The following is a 24056-nucleotide window of genomic DNA, read 5'->3' as shown; positions in this document are numbered from 1 at the left end:
CAATTGCACATAGACTTCATATAAAGGAAATTCATTTGTTCAGGGTCAATGCATGGTTTTTCATTAAAAACAAATTACTGGTGTTCAGAAATTACATCTGGGTTTCGAGAGCCCCATTAATGACTATATTTTCAGCATCACTATTCCAGACATTCTACCCTTTCCTGTCACCCTCTGTTCAGAGCCCTGAGAGGACAATGAGAATGACAGTCCAGAGGAAAGGAAAACATGAGGGATGAGCTGTGAGCTCAGTCTCCAGAGAAGGGGAGAAGGGAAAAGTGGAAAAAAAAAAACCAGAGGGCAACAAGGCCCATTATCTGAGCATTTCCAACACAAGAATGAGAACAAGCATTTAAATGAACAAACATGATTATTATTATTATAAGTATAACCTTATTCCAATTCAGTTACAGTAACTACAAGCCTTGTGATGAGGGCAAGTGAATGCTTTAAACCTGAAAGTATAAGTGTTTGTTTCTCTATGGTCCAGTCTGACTCTCCTCCCCTTACACTCAAGCAGATCTCAGAAGACATAGTCCCAATTCACCCTGTTGGGAGTGCGAACAGAATCAAGATCTGCTCTCTATTTTGGACAAGCAAGGAAATTGAAATGGGTCAGGAAGGCACCTAGGCAGCAGAAACAGGAAATCATGTGGGCTGTGGAAGAGAAGGCTGGGACAGGACTGTCCTCTTCCCTGCTTGTGGTGTTTGGGTCATGCCCTGTCACAGGGAAGTAACACATCCAACCCACATTCAGGTAACAGGTGTTCTCTCAAGAGCACACTTGCAAGTGAGCCCTGCCTGTTCACTCTGGTCACCCCATAAAATCAAAGGCAGAAGCAGGGATCTTTGGAAGCAAGGAGACCAGCCACAGGGATGAGGAGGATTACTGGGGTGCCAGGGCAAATTTCCTTTCTATTACTTACACACAGCAAAACTCATACTGCTACCAAGTCTCAGGGATAACCTGAGGGCTGTATATGTGCAAATACAGTAACAGCAATAACTACAGAGGCACTGACATTTTATAGTGTTGGGTGGGCAAAATCAGAGGCAGAGATATCGAGCCTTCATCTCAAGGCTGCTGTGGTTCTGTAAACCTCTCTTCAGCATCCTGAGCTCCTGGACTGCTGCTCTGTGAAGTGGGCACCATAGCTGCAGCTTTGGCACAGCTCCCCATGCATTTCCTTCTGTCCCCTTGCTATCTATCACTATCCTTTCCACCTCCCCCCCACCCACAAGAACAGGTGGCTCTGCCCATGTGTGATTGAACATGGAGACACATTTCTGGAACAACCCCACAGATGTGAGTGGAGTCTCACTTGCGAGGGATTGGACCAATTGCTGGAAAGCGGGTGGTGTAACAGAGAACCAAGAACAATCTCCAAGGCAAGCAGTGTATGTCCCCTTCAGCACCCCAGCCACAGTCAGCTATGCACCAATGGGCACGCTGACAGGAGAAGGTGGTAGTGCTGAAGAAATGATCAAGCCTCCCAAAGACTAGGGTAATATTATAACGATATGCTATCCATAACATGCATGCTGTCACTTCAGCAGCTGCCTTCCATTTGGGATGCTATCTTATAAAGTCTGTAGGTCACCTGGATTCACAAAAACAGAGTAAAAATCCCTGCAAATATTTCATGTAAGCATTTCCCAATGCTCCAATTAACTATTGTTATATGCCTAAATTCAGATTCTATAAATGAACTCTATGCATAGCAGAGAGAAGTTGTTACAGGCACCTAATGAGCAGAAGACAGCAGTTTCCACTGGAAGAGTCAGTGCAGCATTGGGACTATTTAGTTTGGAAAGGAGTTAGCAAAGAGGGGATGGCATAGGCTCTGGGTTGCAAATATTGGATGGGATGGAGAAGATACAGAACGTTCCTGTTTACTGTTCCCAGGAGACAAGACAAAGGGAAGATTGCTATGCAGACACTGTCATCTGTGTTTACAAAGCACCAGCATACTAGGGGCACTATCACAGTATGAATAAATATTAATAATAATGTCAAATTTAAACTGAGAGTTTTTTTCATAGAACACATCATTACCTTTTGGAATTCATTGCTCTAAGGTAGCACTGAGACCAAGAATTTAGTGGGAGTTAATAGCGGATTAGACCTTTAAATGGATAATGAGAACATCCAGAGAGTTACATTAGACAGAATAAATATTTATAAGGGGGATACACTCTCATGCTTCAGGGCATAAGCCATTAAATGATGATGATTAAGAAGAAACTTCCACTCTGGGAGAGTTATTCCAGAATTGTTCAATACAGGGCGTTATTCCTGTCCTTAAAGTAGCTGGTCTAGCCATGGACAGAGAATGGAGGGTGGGTAGGATGGCTTATGATTGGAGGTGCTGTGGCTGTTCCCATGATCCTATCATTTCATATGACAAATGCTACAGAGAAGGTATAGATCTCTTTCTCACTTCCAGTAAATGCAGGAATTGTCAAGTCACTGAAATTCCCCCTTTCAACTCTGACCTCCCAAAGGAAGAGTTAACCCACGCTAGCTTAGGCACAAAGTTCTAGCACACAAAGGAAGCTGGATGGGCCTGGGAGTAACAGCCTGCTGAGGCTGGAGGGGAGTGAGACAGCCACAAGTGGAAGAAACAATGTGGGGGCAGTTTCTCAAGGGAACAGCTGAATCAGAGACCTAAGTCAGTGTTTTTTCTTGTAAGAGTGAGGCAGATACACTGGGGCTATAGATTTGTTTCCTTACTCCTTTTGTTCTCTCTGCAGACAGACTTCACAGAACCTGTGGTGCTGGTGGAATAATCTATGCACTATACACAGTGGGACTCTCTGTACAGGCCAGAATTTCAAATACATCAAACTGGCATCTTTCAATTTCACTACAAGACATTCAAGTGATTTCAACAGTTTTCAGCTATTGATCATCGTTTACTTTACAAGGGTAGAGAAGCACCATCCTCCTTCTTTCAGGGAGAGGAAGATGAGATGCACGGATTTGAGCAACAGAGCCCCAGTTCCTAGACATAGAGGAGGAAGTCTCAGCTAGCAGTCAGCTGTCAGCACACAATGCAGAACAGTTCCTCCTAGCAGCCCTGGTTCACCAAGGCAGTGAAGCATGCCATAAGCACCCCAAGGAACTTGATGGTCCCTTAGCACAAGCTGAAGGCTATGGACCAGTCAGAGCATCTTGAAAGCAGCGTTATTTTAACTTGTCCCATGCAACAGCTGTACCAAGGAGGAAAATACATTTTCCTTTGTATTAATGAGATGTTACCAGAGCCCACAGGGCTTTGAGGATGTGAATAACAGTAAAATTAAACATTGCAATGTTATAGTCTGGTGAACAACAAACACTAATAAGTCTTTCAGATGGCTGGTGTTTTCAAATCCAAGTCAATCCAGAAAATTTATATGCTTATTTTGCAGTAAGATGAATGGGGCAGAAATATGTTACTCCAGCCCACCTGCTCTACATCTCAGCCACTTCCCACACAGACCCGCTACGATCCTGTAAACCCTGCCCTGTACCTCTGTTGAGTGTCAGTGTTGTGCTTGTGTATTCTGCACAATGCCATCACAGGACTATATCCTCTGATTTGCTGGCACTGCAGTGTCTCTTGGGTAACTCTTCATGGGTCACCTTTCTAAGAATGAGAGCCAATGAAAGGAGAGCACTCAGTACAAATGTGTAGAGCCAGTAACCTCCTGCAGAATAATGGTGCTAATGGGAACCCCAAGCATTATAAACTCTCATTTTGTAAAGTTATGGATTATAAGATCATAGAATAATTCAGACTGGAAGGGACCTCAGGAGGTCTCTAGTCCAACCTCCTGCTCAAAGCAGGGTCAGCTATGAGGTCAGAGCAGGTTGCTCAGGGTTTTATCTAGTCAGGGCTTGAAAACTGCCAAGAATAGAGATTGCACAATCTCTCTGGGCAACCTGTTCCACTGCTCAGCTGTCCTCATGGTGAAAAAGTTTCTCCTTATATCGAGTTTGCATCTCTCTTGTTTCAACTCATGCCCATTGTCTCTCACCCTCCCTCCATGCACCATTGTGAAGAGCCTTGCTCCACCTTCTCGATAACTTCCTCATAGGTATTGGAAGGCTGCTATTAGGTCTACCCAAAGTCTTCTTTTCTCCAGGCTGAACAAGCCCAGTTCCCTCAGCCTCTCCTCATGGGTCATCTTTGGAGAACAAAATGCTTATTCTCTTTGAGAACTGCCTGGCAGCTGGGCCCAGTACAACAGGGGAAGGAACCCACTCCCAAACAGGGTCTCTCTTCAAGTATCAATTCCAGCAGGGGAGGTGCCAGGTCACCCCTATTATTACAGAATTGTGAGATCCCAAGTACTAACAGTGAGAGGAACTGTTGCCAAACATTATTCCATGTTTCCCCTACATTTTTTGCTCTTCTGTATTTTACCTTCTTTCCCTGGAATAACCACTTGTTCACCCTCATCTGTTGGCCCTGGTTTTCCTGCAGAGCTCCCTCAGTCCTGGGGTGAAGTGTCTGTTACTTCATTCCCTTAGCTCTGGAGTGGAGGAGCAGGATAGTGCCAATCTTAAGGTGTTTTGTCAAGGCATCAAGAGGTTCAAGTCTGAGATTCATACCAGATTCAAGTCCAAGGTTTTACCTAATTGACAACTGTTTCAGTGGGGGGAAGTAGAAGGTGGCAGGGCATCGTGATAGCTACTTCACTCCCTGGCATGCCACTGGCTAAAGAAACTCATCTGCTTTCGAGCAAATCTACCACTAGGCTTGAACTAGACCTGTGACCTACTTTCATTAGCCTTCTCTTCTCCAGGCTGAACAAGCCCAGTTCACTCAAGCTCTCCTCACAGGACATGTGCTCCAGCCCCCTGAGCATCTTGGTGGCCCTCCACTGAACTTGCTCCAGTTTGTTGATGACTTTCCTATACTGTAGGGCCCAAAACTGGATGTAGTATTCTAAATGTGGTCTAACAAGTGCTAAGTAGTGGGGGACAATCACTTCCCTCAATCTTGGATACAAGAATATTGTGGGAGACAGTGTTAAAGCCTTGCTAAAGTCAAGATAAATGGCATCCACTGCTCTCCCCTCATCCACAAATCCAGTCGTTTCATCATAGAAGACTATCAGATTGGCCAGGCATAATTTCCCCTTGGTAAATCCATGATGACTGTTCCCAAACACCTTCATTCTCTATATGCCCAGAAATGTATTCTCAGAGGACTCACTTCATGATTTTCCCAGGGAAAGAAATGAGGCTACCTGACCTGTAGTTCCCTGGATTGTTCTTTTGGCCTTTTCTAAAGATGGATGCAACATTTGCTTTCCTCCAGTCAGCAGGGATCTCCCCTGATCTCCACAACCTTTCAAAGATGATAGAGAGTGGCCTTGCAAGGACATTTGCCAGTTTTCTCAGCACCCTCAGATGCAGTCTGCTGGGTTCCATGGATTTGTATGGGTCAAGTTCTCTCAAGTAATCACTGACTCAATCCCCATCCACTGCTGGGAGTTCTCCTTGAACCCTGTCTCTAAGCACAGAGGCCTGGGAGACCTTGCTGGTGAAGAGTGAAGCAAAGGCAGTGAGTGCCTCAGCCTTATCTGTGTCTGCTGTCACTAAATCATTCAGCCCATTCAGCAACAGGCCCACCTTTTCCTTGTTCAGCCTTTTACTACTAACATAGGGGTAGAAGCTCTTCTTGTTGCCCTTGACATCCCTTGCAAGTCTCAACTTGAGCTGAGCTTTGACTTTCCTGACACTATCCCTATATGCCCAAGCAATGTTTCTAAATTCCTCCTTTGTAGCATGTTCCTGCTTCCACCTCCTGTATACTGCCTTCTTGGATTGGAGCTCAGTCATGAGTTCCCTGCTTAGCCAAGCTGATCTCCCAATACATCTGCTTGTCTTCCTGAGAACCAGGATGGAACATTCTTGCACTTGGAGGATGTTGTCCTTAAAGATCTGCTAGCTTTCTTGCTCTCCTGAAGTCTAGGGTATGTACTCTACTACTCTCCTTCCTCACAACCCTCGGGGTCTTGAACTCCACTATTTCATGGTCACTACAGCCAAGGCTGCCACTGATTACCACACCCCCAAACAGTTCTTCCTTGTTAGTGAATGTGCATCACCCGTTTGGCCCATCTATTACCTGTATCAAGAAGTTATCCCTGACACCCTCCAGAAATCTTCTTGACTGCAGATGTCAGGGAGGTTAAAGTCCCCCATAAGAACCAGGGCCTGTGATCTGGAGAGTTCCTCCAGTTGCTTAAAGAGAGCTTTGTCCACTTCCTCACCCTTGATCGGATGGTCTGTAACACACTCCCACCACGATGTCACCCTTACTGGGTGATGTGGTAATGGGTAATAGTTTGAAAATAAAATGCTGTGTTCGCTTGTTTGTTTTTTTCAGAGAAAGGTGTTTGATTAATTCCTTCTCTGGTGCAAGTTAGGTGTTCATAAGCCATATGGAAGAACAAATTCTCTGTTGGGGCTCAAGGCCCTGATTTTGCAGTGAAGGAAGGGAGGAACTCCGAAAGCAACAGTAGCAACTGAACCAGAGCTTTCCTGCCAGGCACAGGGACTCAGTGAGGAAACATTCCTCTGTGTTTCCTCACCTGCTGGGGAGCAAGGGAAAGGCCATGGGACTGAGGGATGAGGCAGAAGCATTAGAAGACTCTTGTTCATATGGAAAAGCAGGGAAGGTGGAGAAGTGTGCTGAATCCATATGGCTCCTGTTCCCTGCTTTAGAAATCCAAGGGGTTTGAAGGCTTCCCTCACCCTGCATGCATGCTATGAATCCCTGGCAGATATGGTACAAATGCAAACACTGTAGCTGGGAACCAGGTTATTCACAGTAGCATAAATAATGTCAACAGCAACAAGCATGCAATACAACATCATGTATGTATATCTTATCATGTATATATTTCTCCCACATCTCTAAGCACTAAACTCGCACAATTACTTAATTAAAAGCAGTAATTCATGGCTAACACTTAAATGTCTTATCAAGGAAGCACATTTTTAGCACAGACTCTGGAAACTATGACAGGGCAGATCATGGAGTGAAACCCTGAGGACTGGTGAAATAAACATTCCCCTTGTATAAATTTCAGTGGAACAATTCAGCCATTTCAGAACACAAATACAGATGTTCCTCCAGCATCAAGACCTGATTTGTTAGCTATTTCTGAGTCAATTCACAAAAGACTGTGCTTTTCCCAACAAGCCTCTGAAATTGGCCCTGCAAATGACAAGAGGCAAATGAGAATCAAGAAGGATGCTAGTTAGCAAATTTGTACTTAAATCAGAAGGAGAAGCTAAAGAAATTGCAGCTGATCTTCACACTACCTGGAGCAGAAGGTTATTAAAAGAACCAATGAGAGGAAATGTGCAGTTATTCAATATAATGGGTCACACAAGCCTATGTGCAGTTAAAAAAAAAATCTATTATCCAGGAAAATCAACTCAAATGAGTACACATCGCTGAACCCACACTGTACTTCTTGCTGAGCTATGCCAAGTCCTGTGTTTTTGCAGTTCTGCCATCTGTCTCTGTTAGGCATTCCTGAATGCCCAGTTACTGTTAATGTATTTATTCTCCAGAATCCCTGAGAAGGAAGGAAGAACAAGTGTTTCCCTGCACTGGGGAAGGGAATGGGGCTCACAGCCAGCTTTTCAAAGAGAGGTACTCTGAAGGAAGATGATAGATTCCCAGAAGGTTTCTAAAGCCTCTAAGCAGTTGCCTTCAGTGGGGGTTATGTATCTAATTCACTGAGGAATATGTGACCAGACTCAGGTCCCAGGGGAAGCTTGACCTTCCCTTGTGCCTCCTCATGTTCCAGCCTTTGCCCTCCAGGGTCCTTTGCCCAGGACCCTGTCCAGATGGCTTTTGAAAATCTCCAAGGATGGAGACTCCACAACCTTTCTGGGCAACCTGTTCCAGTGCTCAGTCACCCTCACAGTAAAGAAGTTTTTCCTTATGTTCAGACAGAACTTCCTGTGTTTCAGTTTGTGCCTGTTGCCTCTCCTATCACTGGGCACCACTGAGAAGAGTCTGGCCCCATCCTCTTTATACCCTCCCTTTAGATATTTAAATGCATTCAAACTCCCGGGTCCTTCTCTGCAGAGCTGCTTTCCAGCAGGTCAACCCCCAGCCTGTACTGGTGCATGGGATTATTCCTCCCCAGGTGCAGGACCCTGCACTTGCCTTTGTGGAACTTCAGGAGGTTCCTCTCCGCCCACCTCTCCAGCCTGTCCAGGTCCCTCTGAATGGCAGCACAGCCCTCTGGTGTGTCAGCCACTCCCCCCAGTTTAGTATCATCAGCAAACTTGCTGAGGGTGCACTCTGTCCCTTCATCCAGGTCATTGATGAATAAGTTGAACAAGACTGGACCCAGCACTGACCCCTGGGGGACACCGCTAGCTACAGGCCTCCAACTAGACTCTGCACCACTGATAACAACCCTCTGAGCTCTGCCATCCAGCCAGTTCTCAATCCACCTCACTGTCCACTCATCTAGCCCACACTTCCTGAGCTTACCTAGGAGGATGTGATGGGAGACAGTGTCAAAAGCCTTGCTGAAGTCCAGGGAGACAACATCCACTGCTCTGCCCTCATCTACCCAGCCAGTCGTTCCATCATAGAAGGCTATCAGAGTGGTCAAGCATGATTTCCCCTTTCATGAATCTGCGCTGGCTCCTCCTGATCACCTTCTTGTCCTTCATGCACCTGGAAACGGTATCCAGCATGAGCTGTTCCATCACCTTCCCAGGGATGGAGGTGAGGCTGACAGACCTGTAGTTTCCTGGCTCCTCCTCCTTGCCCTTTCTGAAGACTGGGGTGACATTGGCTTTCTTCCAGTCCTCAGGCACCTCTCCTGATTGCCATGACCTTTCAAAGATGATGGAGAGTGGCTTTGCAATTACATTTACCAGCTCCCTCAGCACTCCCTCAGAATTTTGGGCTGACAGGATTAGCATCAGAACAGCTTCTCTGACAGTATTACATTACGGTCTCTCTCCAGTCTTTGAAGGAATCAGGGCTTCAGAGGGGTAGATAAAAGAAGTTAAGTCTCTATGTCAAAAATGCAATTTGGGTTTGCATCAGGTTCATATCTTAAATTCACGTTCAAAGGAGGATTATTTATCATGATTTTCCCTGGCTACCTATGTGCTGAGCTGCTGCTCAGAAATATTTGTGTAGCAAATTCAGGGAGGGAAAGTAGCAAATTCAGGGACGGAAGTGACAGAATCCTTATTCATTCAGCCTTCTTCATTGACAACCTAGCATTGATATAGGTGACTAATTTTGATGTTCTTAATATTTTAAAGTGTAATTATGACTTGCAATCATGCTACAAAGTTAACGTAAATTCAAGTCCTAAGCTTATTTAAATGGCTGGCAATGCCATTGATATAAAACAGAACTAGTTGAGGACTTGACCTGAAAAAGTTTACCAATAACTGCATGTGTGTGTGAGAGAAAGAGAGAGAAATGATACGAGTAATGTGAGTATAAATCCTTATACTACTTTCAGACAAGTTTTGTTTTTCCATATTCACTTTTTTCTCTACTTTATATAATCTGCATCTAGAATCCTTACAGGAGCTCTGTCCCAGACTACATTTTATAGACAAAATTGTTCTGCACATTATCACTGATGACCTAATTAATTCCTAAACCTAATGCACAAAAAATGACCAATCTTTTTCTTAATTCCTTAATAATCTGCTAGAATACAGTTCACTGAATGTAATTAAGACTGATAATACAAGAAAATTCTGACATAGCCTTGACATCAAATCAGTGTTATCAGTTCCTGGGTTCTTTTTATGAGTTAATGTATTTTTCCTAAATTGACACCTCTTGGAGTCATGTGATTCGATAAGAAGTTCCTTTTTTTTTTTAGTACATTTCTAACCCTGCTGGCTCTGAAGAATCTGGCTCAAAGAGCCTTAAAGGCTTGGAAATCAGTAGGGAAAGAAACCCTCAAGTTACGATTATTTTTTAAATCACACATTTTGGGACCCAATTCATGATTTATTTTTTATACTTGGGCCTCATAATACTGTAAAGCACTTTCCCTAGTAAACAGTTTTGTCTCTAACAAACATTCAGATCAAAGGCTACAGAGCTCAGGGACACCTCCATAGATTATGCAAATCTCCATGTTTTTTTCAAACTGAATGAAGCATACTGATTCCCACCAGATTAGGATATGACTTTCAATACCCAGGCTAGGAGTGAATACAACTCAATCCTCCCTGCACATTCACTTGTTACTCTCTCTTACCATTTCTGATATCACCATCATATAAAGGATCACACCCAGATCCACAGCTAACGATAACAGATGATCACAAAGTTTGTATTATGTTCATGAAGGCCTCATTCTTCCTGCTCTGAGATTCTGAGTACCCTCAGCTCCTACTGACTTCCTAAGGCAGCACTACTTGTCACCTGCCGGATGCTGCTTAACATCTCCCACTGCGAGACTCAAAAAGCAGGAAAATTAGAGAAATGCATAAATAAATGGGAAGTACTGTTGGGAAATTTCAATGTCTCCCAGGAGACATCTGGATTTCCAATATTTTGCACTGAGAAAGTAAAGATCAGGACATATCCAGCCTCCCAAGTGCCAGCAACTTCACAACTATGTAAGACTTGGCACAGAGACACAACATGTTCAAATAAAACAGGTGGATTAGAATGATGCCCATGATGAAAGGGGACAGCCTGAGGTGGTCCAAAATAAAACCATTCCCAACTGCTGCACAAGGAAGCCTGGAGGCTTTTTTCAGCATCCTGGTACAAATAATTTGCTTTGGCTGTCGAAACGCTAGATTATCACTTGCACTGAAGAGTTATTTATTTATTTATTTAAGGCTGCTTTACATCTGTTCTCTTCCCTTCATCCCTATAATTTCTGTCTTCTGCTGGCATCAGTGCAGAACAACCAGAAAGCACTTGGCTTCTTGTCTTTCCTTCTGAAATGCTGCCTTTGTTTTTTGTTTATTTGAAAACTCACCAGGCACCATTCCTGTCAGCATTGGAGCAGAGTAGCTGCCCTGTCCAGCAGGGGGTATATGAGGAGGGTATCCTGGGAGAGTTGTGCTTGCCAATTCACGACCTGAGGAATCAAACCGACAAATCACCATTTGAGCATTCACAACAACTAGATGTGGTTTTGCATTTCCCCGAACACTTACAAAACAGCCATGCAACTGCCATAACTACACTGTGAATATAAAAGTGGGATTTTTTAACTTGGCAGGAAGAGGAAAGACAATTCTTTTCTCTCTAATCTGCCGTAAAGCTCTGACAAAGTAAGAGACAGAGGGGAGGCATAGAGCTCTGCAGAGAGGCAAACACACCAGTTGGAACTCTGACAGTTCCTTCCTTATTCCTAACTTTATCTGTAGTTCAGATTTGTCAGAACATATTTGTAGAGCCAAACAGCAAAATGGGGAATGACACTGATTTTAAAAGCATTTACCTAGAAAGCTCTCCAGGAAATTAGCCCTCCCATGCACATAGTGCTGGTTTGTAGAGGTCTTGTAAATTCACTGTAAGGCCTTCTATTTATCTATTCTTAAAAACAGCATTAAAAAAAAAAAGCCCTGAAATCGAGAATTTAAAAAATGGTTTACTCTGGCCCCAGAAAGAAGGGAGTCAGCATCACAAAGCTATTGCCTGATATAGCATTATTTACTTAGACCTCAGAAACTTGTCATTTTATTCAAGACCTGACTGTCATTTTGCATTTTTCCCATGTGTAGTGAGCACACCTGCGGAAGCTCTGGCGAGGAGCCAGGTGGCTGGCAGAGTACGTGGTAGCAGCCCCGGAGTGTGCTCTCTACGCGCTGACCGACTTCCCGTCAGGGCCAGGCACGCATATTCCCTTTGGTCAGCAACGTCTGGCTGCTTCCCGGCCGGTAGCTACCCAAGGTTAGCACAGCTGAGATAAGGAGAGAGTTCGAGTAGATGTAAGGGGCCCTTAGGCTACAGCGAGGTGAGTCCCGCCTGGGCGTCCGACCCGGGTGTCCAGCAGCCTCCCATCAGCGACCCCTCCGCGCGGTTCCCGGGGCTCCCCGCGCAGCTTGGCGCGTAAGTCCTCTATTGAATCTACCCGGTTTAACCCCTCCGGAACCTTGAGCGTCTCTCTACGCCGGCACCCGACCCTCTCTTGCCCGCCTTGCGGTCACGTTTGGCGCGGTCGGCAGGGTCCCGGTGTGGAGATGCCTCTTTGGGGGCGAGAGGACCGGGGGGAGGCGGGGAGCCGCGTTCCCGGGTGGCCCGCTACGGGTCGATGGGCACCCATGGCTCGCGAGCTGGCGAGGCGCCCCCGCAGCGTGGCCAGAGCTAGAGGGTGAGCCGGGGGCATCCCCAGAGCGGCTCGTGGGGCTGGTCTCCGAGCTCCGAGCTCCGGCTGGCAGAAGCAGGGCTGGCAGCGGGGGATCTGGGGTGGGTCTCGCTGACTGCGCTCCGCACCCCGGACGAGGCGTTGCTGACGCAGCGCCAGCGAAACGGGCAGGTGGAAAGGGGTCTCGAAGCCGCTAAGGAGGCTCGACAAACGACCCAGGAGGCCGCAACTGCAACCGCGGGTCGAGCCGAGAAGCTGCAGCACCGGTGCGCCGCTGCGGCCGCCCGCATCGCAAATCGCCGGCGGCGACAGGGGGGCGGCGAGATGTCCGTCCCCGGCGGTGCGGGCACTGGTGCGAAAAGCCGATGGGGATCCGGAAACTTGGGACGGCAATATCTGGGACCCCGACGAGCCCCCCAGCTCGGAGTCGGACCCCGAGCGTGAGGGGGAGGCAGCTGCCCGGCCGGTGGCAGCGCAGCCGCCTACCGGACCGAGCGCGGCCAGCCTGCAAGGGACCGCAACTGCTCGCGATTTTAAAGCGTCGGAGCTGCAGGATGTGCAGGGGCGCTACCGGCAGCAGCCCCGTGAAGGGTTGTTAGAGCGGCTGTTGAGGCTGTGCGACGATGGGCCAGAGGCGGTTCATTGTACTAGAGGGGAGCTCGATGCGACGGGGGCCCTGCCCCAGGATCCCAGGCTGCGCGGCACCCTCCGTCCCCCGCAGCAGCAAAGCCGAAGCGTTTCCCCCTCCCTAGTGGAGCGGGTGCTGGGCGCGGCGCGGTTAACCTGGCCGGCTGCCGCGGACGTCGATGACGGGCTCACCGGGTGGACTGCTATCGCGGCAGGAATGAACCGGCTGCGGCAATCAGGAATGCTGTCCGGAACGTATTCCCCCGCGTTTACCGGATCCGATCCCCGTGAGCAAAACCATCCGGACTAAGATGCTGCGAACCGGCCCGCCCATCTTAAAGCGATGGTGCTGCCTGTGGGTGGTGGGGGAAGTCGCAGCGCTGCCATCTCAGTTGGCAGAGGCGTCCTCTGTTAGCAGCGGTGGGAAGCCGGGACACAGGCGGGTCAACGTGAAGCGGGCAGAAAGGGCGAGTCGCGGCACTATGTTCCGAGAGCTGCTGCAAGCGGCCATGCCATGGCGGGAGGCGGACGGCGAACCCAGCGCAGAGCTGCTCGAGCGGTGGCTGCAGCTGCAGCCGGAGCAGCGCACACCGCCCCCGGGGGTGGGGGCGCGCGGCGAGCAGCCTGGAGAGCGCCGGGGGGGCGCGGCGGCACCCACTGCCCCGCCGGCAGCGTGCACGGACGGGGAGCTGCCAGCGGCACAAACGGGGGCCGGCAGCGTTGCCCCCGCTCAGCTCTGCAGCGGTTGGGGACCCAAAAGGGGTATATCTGCAGAGGACAAAAGCCTGGGGAGGGGTGGCAAGTTGATTATATTGGACCCTCGCCGGAGAGCCAGCGGCACAGGTGTGTCCTGACCGCTGTAGACGCCTGCTCTGGTCTATTGTACACCCGCTCTTGCACCGCAGCTACCCAGGCTCACACCATGAAGGCATTAGAAGACTTGACTGGGTTATATGGTTCCCCGGTGGAGATCCAAAGTGATCAGGGCACTCGTTTTACAGGGAAGGACGTTCAAAATTGGGCTGGAGAGCGAGGAATAGCCTGGACATATCACATACCCTACCATCCGCAAAGGGCCGGATTGACAGAACAAATGACTGGGCTGCTCAAAGAGCAGCTGCGCAAGTTGTCCCCTACTGGTACCCTCGCGGGGCGTCATTTAATTAAATAATTATTTTGTGCCGCTATACATGCATGAGACTCTGCTCCTCAGAAACCTAGGGTCGAACTGTTTCCACAACAGTTTGGCACCCCAGATGGGACCCTAGGCAACCACCATCGGACCCTTCCATCTCCAAACATCCAACTGCCGGCAGTGGGTGAGTTCACCTGGGAACCTTTGGAGAGGGAGGAGCCAAAGGGTGAGTGTTAAATTTCCTTGAGGAGATCCAGTAGGACGGGTTTGAGTCCTGACGTTAGGGTGGGTTTGAAAACCCCCAGGACGTCAGGGTGGGTTCAAGTCCCTCCCTTGTTATAGCCACGTGGCAGAGCGCGCAGCCTGATCAGCGTAAGGCGCACATAACCGATTGATTATAGGAAATGTACCCAGCATAAAAAAAAAGGGGACACCCTTGGCCGAGGTTTTGGAAAATTGGAAAAAGATTGATGGTACAGTGGGCTTATCCCAAAAGTGCACAATTACTTTATGTCAAGAGGACTGACCTTTTCTAACTAAAGATGGCAGTCTGGCAGAACGGTTGGCCATTGCAGGGAACATTCGACAATCAAAAGCTGCTTTTCTTACGACATCACTTAAAGGACCAATTCCCGGGACAAATGGATTATTGGTATGTGTGGGATAATTGGACGTGGAATTGGTGACATCCAAGGGGGAAAAAACAGCACCCCATGTAAGACTACCCTTGCTGCAGCAGATATAAGTATCCCAAATAACGCCCCAGGAGCTCCTGCTCCACCTTATACTCCTCTGGAGCCACCTCCTGAAGATCTGTCTGTCACTAACTCTCCTCCTCTTCCCCTCCTCCCGTGGCGGGACTCTATCCGATGGTTTCTAATGTTTTACCTAATCCGGCAGCAATGAGAGGCGTCCCAGGGGCTCCTCCAGTGTTGCAGGTGTTTACTAAACAGCCCTGGAGTTCGAGTGATTTGGCTTTATGGGGAATCAAAATGCCCAGGTTGAGGGAGGACGCGGAAAGGTGCGCTCAGCTATTTTCTAATATATGCACTGGGTATAATCCAAACTGGGAAGATACCCAATTACTCTTGAGGGAGTTGTTCTGACCAGACGAGTAAGATAAAATAATTAATAAGGATACCAAATTGGCACAGCAGGGTGGGGGAAATATAAATCCTTGGCCAGCGAATGATCCAAACTGGGATTACAATGATATAGGGGACAGAGCCTCTTGCCAGACAGCACTCTGGAACATAGTAGAAGCTATTAGAGCATGTAACAAATTAAGAGCGAACTGGACTAAAGTGCAGGAATGTAGATAGAGACTAGACAAACATCCTAGTGATTTTTGGGAACGACTGTGGCAAGCTTTGTTAAAACACAGGGGAATGACTTTACAGAATTTTAACGACGCGCTAGCAATCAGTGTCTTTGTAGAACAAGCAGCTCTGGATATATGGAAATACTTTAAGGAGCATATGCCAGGATGGCAAGGAGAGACTTTGCAAAGGATTTTGAGTATAGCAGTGTTTGTTTATGATGGACGAGAGGAGAAACAGAAAGTGGAACAAGCTAAGGAACAGAAAAGGGAAAAGCAACAAGAGGCTAATCTCTTAGCAGCAGCTTTAGCACGGAATTTGCAAGTCAGGGAAAGAAGTAGAGGAAGAAGTAGAGACAGAAGAGGAATAAGCCCACACCCAGGGCGAGGACAAGAAGGAGGTAGGAGAGGAAGGGGAGAAAGTAAGGAACTGAAATGTTATTACTGTGGAAATTTAGGACATATGCAGAAAGAATGTCCCCTTCACCCAAGAAGGTCCCCAGGAGTAAGGAACCTCCAGAAAACCAGATCAGCTTGGAAGGGTGGATGACATTTACAATGACTAGAAACGGGGGAATCTGAAAACTCTGAGGAGATAGAAATTTTTGGAATGTGGGGTGTGCAATTAAATGGACAGGGTCACTTGATGGGTAAAGTGGAAGGACAGGAGATCGAATTCCTAGTAGACACCAGAGCCACCTTATCTCTTCTAAATTTTGTCCCAAAGGAAGCAAAGACTAAAGATAAAGTTTTAATACATGGGGTTACAGGACAAGGGGAATGATGCCTCAGTAAGCCACTATTGTTGATAATTGGAAACAAGTGTGTGGGGAAGATTCCTGTTAGCTGAGAGCTCCCCCATGTGTCTATTAGGAAGAGCTCTCCTGCAAGCCTTAGACATAGAACTACACCTATCCCCTGAGGGAATGGATTTGATAATCATGGGGGTAAGTGTAGTTTCTAAAAGTCTGGGTACTGAACTAGAAATACCAGAACAATAAAATCCGTACCGGAGAAATTGTGGAGTGGAACTAGTACTGATGTGGGACTGCTAGTCTTGGCCCAACCAGTGAATATAAAAACAAAGAGAGGAACTCCTCCAGCTGTGAAGCAATATCCAGTTTCCCAAGAAGCAGAGAAAAGTATACAAAAACAGATAGATCAATACTTAGCTCAAGGGATTTTAAAACCATGTGTATCCCCATATAACACCCCCATCCTCCCTGTAAAGAAAAATAGGCTCGATCAGGATGGGGAATCCAGAATATCGTTTTGTACAAGATTTGAGAGTAATTAATCAGCATGTTATTGCTCCACACTCAGTAGTACCTGATCCTTCCACTATACTTCTGCAGATACCCCATTGGGCAAAATGTTTTACTGTGATTGATTTAACTGGCTTTCTTCAGCATTCCGATAGATGATGAAAGTCAACCTTTGTTCGCTTTTACATGGAAAGGACAGCAAATGACATAGATACGTCTCCCACAGGGGTTTACAGGGTCCCCAACTATTTTTTCGTGAATATTAAAAGAAGACCTGAAAGATATAAAATTACCAGGTGGATCGGCTCTAATACAATACGTAGATGATTTACTGATAGCAAGTAAAGATGAGAGTACTTGCTTGAAAGATACCGTACATTTGTGTATTGCTTTAGCAGAAAAAGGTCACCAAGCTTCTCCATCCAAACTCCAGCTGTATCAGGAGGAGGTAAAATATTTGGGATTTATTCTGAAAGAGGGGCAGTGGGAAATAGATCCAGGGAGAATAGAAGCCATAGTGAAGCTCCCTCACCCTGTTACGAAGAAACAGTTACGGGGATTTCAGTAGGGGTTTAGTGACCATGGATACGAGGATTAGGAGAATTAACCAAACCTCTAATGGAAGCTATGAAAAATGAAGAGGTGGAGCCCATTGCATGGGGCCCCAAGCAAGAGAAAGCTTTCAGAGCGATAAAAGGAGCCTTAGTCTCTGCTCCAGCTCTTGGACTCCCGGACTATACAAAGCCTTTTAATTTGTATGTACACGAACGGAAGGGGGTAGCTAGTGGAGTATTCATGCAGAAATTAGGTCCCCACCAAAGGCCAGTAGCATACTATTCTGTACAGCTAGATTCAGTTGCAGCGGGAGTACCTGCATGCATTAAGTCGATAACAGCAGCCGCAAGATACTAGAGAAAAGTCACCCCCTTATACTAGGGCATCCTGTCACAATCCATGTACCACATGAAGTAGAAATACCGTTGAGACAGTATGCAACTCAAGTGTTAACCCCACAACGGGCACATAGGTATGAACTAATTCTTTTAACAGCAGATAATGTAGTCTTAAAGAGGTGTAATACGTTGAATCCTGCAACTTTGCTACCGTTACCCGATGATGGGAAAGAGCACCACCAGTGCGAACAGGTGATGCATACTTCAAGCAAGCCCCGAGAGGATTTAACTGATGTTCCCTTACAGAATCTGGACTTGATCCTGTTTGTAGATGGTTCATCCTATTACCTACATGGACAATGGCAGACTGGCTATGCTGTGGTCAGCCAAGGGCAAGTAATAGAAGCTGAACCGCTTCTGGTAAGGATGAGCGCACAAGGGGCTGAATTAATAGCCGTGACACATGCAGTTCACCTAGCGAAAGTGAGTTAACATTTATATAGATTCTCGATATGCCTTTGGAGTATGTCATGTGGTAGGAATGCTGTGGAAGCAACGAGGATTCCTCACATCATCAGAAAAAGTGTGTCAAACGGGGGAGAGATATGTGATTTATTAGAATCAATCCAACTTCTGAAGGAAATTATACCGAGATATGGCATGCCGGAATCGATCGAATCAGACAGAGGCCCTCATTTTTACGACAGGAATAATCAACCAATTGTATAAGTCTTTAGGAATAGAGAGAAAATTACACACCCCCTATCATCCCCAATCCTTGGGACAGGTAGAAAGGATGAATAGGACTTTGAAAGAAAAATTAGCAAAAATCTGTGTACATATGAGACTAAAATGGCCAGAAGCCCTAAACTTAGCTCTATGGGATATAAGAGTAAGGAAGGATGGAGAACATCAATGGTGGGAAACCCTTCTGGGATGGTCACCAACAGTGACAGGAATTTTTAATCACATACTCCATCCAGTCATAATCTTACTAGCCCTAACACTGCTGTGCTTGTTACTTGTCATCATCTTATATGTAAGAGTATGGTACCTGATAAAACAATTAATTGAAGTAGAAGTGTTTAAATCATATAAATTGATACGCTAGAACATTGCCTGATTAGCAGAACTGTATAACACATAGACTATAGATTATTGATTTTTGCATAACTTAAAAAGCTTTATTATAACTTAGTATATATAAATACTGTACTCTAGTTTAATCACTCATACATATGTCTAGCAGGAATGGCCATAAAAACAAAGGGAGGACTGTTAGAGAAGGGAATTGTAGCTGACTTAGCTTCAGCTTAGCATAAGTCTGACACTTGCTTAGCACAAGTGCCTAAAGTAGGTGAAGCCTGCAGGCCACGGGACTGAACTGTAACCCGAAGAACATTGCTGACGACGCGACTGCAAAATCAGCTAGAACCAGCCCTCAAGGATACAGAACAGAGTGACCAAAATTAACAGAGGTAACGGCTGACCTTCAGATAAGATAACGTACTGTGGAGCAGGAACATAGCAACCACTAGCAACCGTCCTGGGATGTAGATGTGAACCAATCAGAGGGAAAGAGACCACCGACTCCGTAAAGAAGATTGGGAGAGACTTCCACTGGCAGGCGGGGAAATAAGACTGTAAAGAGTATAATTACTTAAGATTTCTTTTGTTCTGGGTCCCTCCCCAGAGGCACCCAGCTCGAGCTGTTACTCTGTTGTACTGTCATTTAATTAAATAATTAATTTGTGCTGTTATACGTGCGTGAGACTCTGCTCCTCGGAAACCTAGGGTCGAACTGTTTCCACAACAGTATCTGTATCTAGAGATGCCAATACTCTCTGTTACACAGGTATAATTACAATCATCTCTTAGCATATGCCCCACTTTGCACTCTATACCAAGAAATCAGGATGTTCACTGTTCCTCTACGGCCTTTCCTACAGAATATTTATGGTGCAACCACATTCTGAAAGAATCTAAGGTTCAAAACAATTAATTAATTTGCACTCCAATTTTAAGGGGACAAGGGATCCCTTATGAAAGGACCTCATGAATTTTAATTCTTCAGCTCAGACAGAAAATAGTTCTTTTAGATTAAAAACTTCCCCTCTTGTCATTGCCCTGTTTCCTTATCTCCAACACAAAATAAAAGTCTGAATTATATCATCTGTAAGTCTGGGGAACACAAAAGTTTCTGTGATCTACTTAAATTTGATCACAGGAAGCAAACTTCACCCCCACTCCTCACAGGAAGCAACCAACACTTAAATAAGGACTGTATCTGAAACAGAAAGATATCTTATAGCTTGACATTTGCTTTCATGCCTATATTGGTGCTGAAAAATGCCAAAATTCCTATAGAGAGCATGTTATCACAGTCATGATAATAAATTACACCATGCAGATGTACCCAGCATTTTGGAGGCCCTCAGCAAGGTTAGACATTAAATCAGCCCACCATTCAGAAATGACCTTCCTGCCAGGTATGTGCTGTTAGTAACCACCTGCCACATTACTAATGTGTTGACTGACTGTCTCTTCTGAAGGTCTAAGTGATACAAAGGTGAGAGAGAGAGATACTGTATACATTTCATTTTTGTAAAATGGCAGGTACTTTCCCAGGTAGGAGTACTTTTTTCTGTAGCAACCAGACAAGCCATACCTGGTCAATCCCCTGAGGCCAGCCAGGCCAGGAAGAGGGGGTGGGGAGTGTGACTCCAGCATCTGGAGTTGGGCAGAGCATCTGCACTGTGGTAAGATCAGAGCCCAGGGCCAGGCCAGTCACTCAGGAGGAATCATAGGAGCAAGGCCCTATGCAGCTGTGGGTCAGGCCCCACTGTGCTCAGCTCAGGACTTGAGAAGGCCCAAGCTAACTATCATGGAGAAGCGAGGCTTGACTGCTCCCTAAGGGACAGGGAGACAGGAACTGATTGTGATAACACGGCTGGCAGGGGCTTTGCCATCCAGGGCCCAGTCCCACAGTACCCAACCATGGCAAGCAGGGCAGGCTCAGAGATGGTAGTCAGGGTCAGCCAAGTGTCTAGATCATCAGACAAGTCCATGGTGATGAGGCAAGTCTGAGGTCAAGCCAGGAGCACAAGTCAGTGTCAGGTTCAGTGACAATAACCAGGGTCAGACACAGTCCAGTGATTGCCAGGCACATTCATAGTGACAAGGCAGGTTTAAGATCAAGCCAGGAAGTCAGTCTGCAGGTCAGAATCAATGGAGTCCATAGCTAGACACAGGCATAGCTGTGGTAAAACTGAAAACAGGCACACTGTATGGGAAAATGCAGAAGAATGTGGAGGAGATAGGTGATGGAAACTAGCCAGACCGTTCCGTGGGAAAAGGAGCATCTATAGGGCATGCTGACCCCTCGGCATGGCCGAGCCTGTGCCAGTGTGGTGCTACACCTGGGCTTTGAATTGAGATTACCGACGCTCAGTGGTGCCAGGGACTCTCCCGCTCCATTAGTGCCTCGATCAGGAATTCACTGGGGAACCCCTGCTCAGATACACAGGTAATAAACGCTCAGTATCGACCCTAGTGTGCCTTGTGTTTGTGTATCTGTCCCTGCCAGGAGTCCAGGCGGTGCCCCCGCCTTACCCTTACAGTTGGCGTGGTCGGCAGGAGACACAAACGACAATGCTGTGGCCGAGGAGAGCCAAGGGGGAGGGCGAGAGCCAAGGAGGGGCTGCTCGCCTGCGGCCGCCAGGATGGCCCCAGACTGAGCGGTGGGAGCCAGCAGCTGCATTGCTTGCCACTCTGGCAGTCCCCGAGGACTGGCCAGAGTTGGCACAGGGGGAAAATGTTACCCCGAAGGCGGTTGAATCTGCTTTACAGGCTATGCCCTTCCGTGCTGCTTCGGAAGCAGCTCGGAGGCTAGCCGGACAATTAGGGTGGGCACTGCTGACGGGCATTCGAGCCTTAGATAATGAGGTATCATCTTGGCAGCAATGAGTAAAAGATCTGGAGAAGGAGATTGGGGATTTGCGTGATGCGAAGGTGATATAGCACAGGAGTTGATTACAACCCAACCTGAAAAGGGTCAGGAATTAACCCACAGGGTAGAGCGATTGGCTTTACGAGTGGCTAACAAACACCATGCACGCTATGGTAAAGCCCCAGCTACAGTTGTCCAGGTGAGAGCAATGATAACTAGACCCTCCTGGGACCCCGAGGAGTGGGATGGCAATATTTGGAGCACTTCATCTGACTCGGAGATTGACTTTGGATTAGAAGGAGAACTGGCTACTCCCCAGGTCCGACCTCTTGTGCAATTGAAGGGGGAGAGGCAAGTAGATGGGAATACAGTGGAGCAGTCTCGGACGTAGACCCCCAAGGAATTGCATGAGTTTTTAACTACTTTCCAGTGGCAGCCCGGGGAGTCTTTGTGAGCCTGGTTAGTGAGGGCATGGGATGCAGGCACCGGATCGCTTACTCTCTTAAGAGAGGAGCTGAATTTAATGAGCCCCTTATCAACCGATGCTCAAGTACAGTATTATCTTACCCAATTAACGTCTGTGCAGGATGGGGAAGGGAACGTTATTGAAGCTCCAACATTATATCAATGGTTATGCACTGCTGTGGTGGGTGCTTACCCATCCACAGGTGAATTAGCCGCTACAGTGGGAGCATGGCGTACTTTTGAGGAAGGGATCAACACGTTGCGGCAGCTCGGGGTAGCAATTGGGTTAGCAGATGGAGACGGACTGGATGGTGTGGAAATAACGCGGCAGATGAAAACCCAATTATTAAGGGGGGCTCCAAGTGCCTCAAAGCCGTTACTACTTGGCACAGTAATGCCTGCAACTGGGACAGTAGGGGCTTTGGTAAACAACATGAGGGATTTGGCACTTGTTGGTGGACCGGATACTACGCAAGCGAGAGCAGCTCGGAATTCCAAGGCGAGAAAATTGGCAGGGACTACTAAATTGAGTGGAAAGGGACCGAGGAGGCAGATGTGGACTGATTTGCTGCAGGCAGGGGTATTACGTGATGAGATAAACAGTCTTTCTACTGCTGACTTATTTAAGCGGTGGCAGCGGCTACCTGCGAATCAGCAATATCGGACACAGCCTACCGCCCCACCCGCCCCAGCCACAGCGTGGAAACCGCCAGCCAAAAGACAATGAGGGGGAGGCGGGTCCCCCGCAATACGAGCGCCAGTTGCGGCTTACCATCGGGGGGACCGACGTCCTTATGTACCCCTGCGAATTCGCTGCCGCTCTGGAGGAGAAATTGCTGTGCTGGCTTTAGTAGATACTGGGGCAGAAGTTTCCGCATTACATAGCGTGGTAGCTCCAGGGAAGGCCACTACCCACATATGTGGGTTGGGAGGTTCGGCCACCACAGCAGTATAGGCTGTAGTTACGTTAGCAATCGGAAAAAAAAACAAAAACATTTTCTACCTCTGTTTTATTAGCACCGATTCATGAGTACATCTTGGGGGATTGACGTGTTACTGGGCAGAGATATTCAGACCCTGCAAGGATTGTTCTCCTTTGGAAAAAGTCCTGCATTACTGCAGTTGCGATCCATCACTTTGATTAGAGGGTATCCAAAATGGGACCCCGTGGATTTACCAGTTCCCCCCACTGTGGTGCAAGTGAAGCAATATAGGATTCCTGGTGGGGAAAAGGAGATTCAGGAAACTATAGATGCTTTATGGCATACTCAAATAATACGCCCTGCCCCGTTGGCTTTCAATAGTCCTATTTGGCCTATTCGGAAGCCTGATGGTTCATGGCGTATGACTGTGGATTACAGGGAGCTAAATAGAATTGCCCCACCATTAGCGGCCATAGTACCTGACATGGTAACTCTACTAGAAGGAGTGGGGAAACATCTGCAGGAATGGAGAGCTGTCATTGATCTGGTGAATGCATTTTTCTCCATTGCTATATCCCCTCAATCGCAAGATCAATTCGCATTTACATGGAATAATAAGCAATATACGTTTCAAGTCCTTCCTCAGGGCTATAAACATAGCCCCACCATTTGCCACCAGATGGTCTCAGCTGATCTCCCCCCACCCCTTACAGAGTGTACCATCCTTCATTATATTGATGATATTTTGATAATGGGACCTTCTAAAGAACGGGTCCATGAGCAGCTATCGTTACTAGTACAGACCCTACAGGAGCAGGGGTGGGCTGTGAACCCTAAGAAGGTGCAGGAGCTGGACATTAGTGTGCAATTCCTAGGGATAGTCTGGAGGGGACAGACGAAAGCTGTCCCTGAGAAAGTGCACAATACTATGCAACAGTACCCTGTTCCCACTACTGTAAAACAACTACAAGCTTTCTTGGGCCTTTTGGGGTTCTGGCGGACTTTTATACCCCACTCAGCATATTTAATGTGGCCTCTACAGCGTTTGACCAAAAAAAGTAGCCAGTGGCGATGGACTGAAGAACAGCAGCAAGCCTTTGACCTGTGCAAGGAGGCGGTGGTCCAACACTCCAAACTAT

General features: G+C 47.1%; 1 protein-coding gene across 3 annotated transcripts in view; it reads right to left on the bottom strand.

Moving 5' to 3' along the window:
* The window catches only part of LOC104145347 (paired box protein Pax-5-like), a 192312-nt gene that overhangs the window by 46059 nt on the left and 122197 nt on the right, over window positions 1-24056 (bottom strand). For 2 of the 3 annotated variants that reach the window (XM_068925086.1, XM_068925087.1), the window contains exon 8: window positions 11008-11109. The exons of the other annotated variant lie outside the window; for it this stretch is intronic. In XM_068925086.1, the coding sequence (XP_068781187.1) occupies window positions 11008-11109 (102 nt within the window). The remainder of the gene's footprint in view (window positions 1-11007; window positions 11110-24056) is intronic. 3 annotated transcript variants of the gene reach the window in all.

The sequence above is a fragment of the Struthio camelus genome, chromosome W (genome assembly GCF_040807025.1).
Source record: "Struthio camelus isolate bStrCam1 chromosome W, bStrCam1.hap1, whole genome shotgun sequence".
Lineage (NCBI taxonomy): Eukaryota > Metazoa > Chordata > Aves > Struthioniformes > Struthionidae > Struthio > Struthio camelus.
Note: the sequence above shows the minus strand (reverse complement) of the source record. Positions and strands in the feature narration are given on the sequence as shown.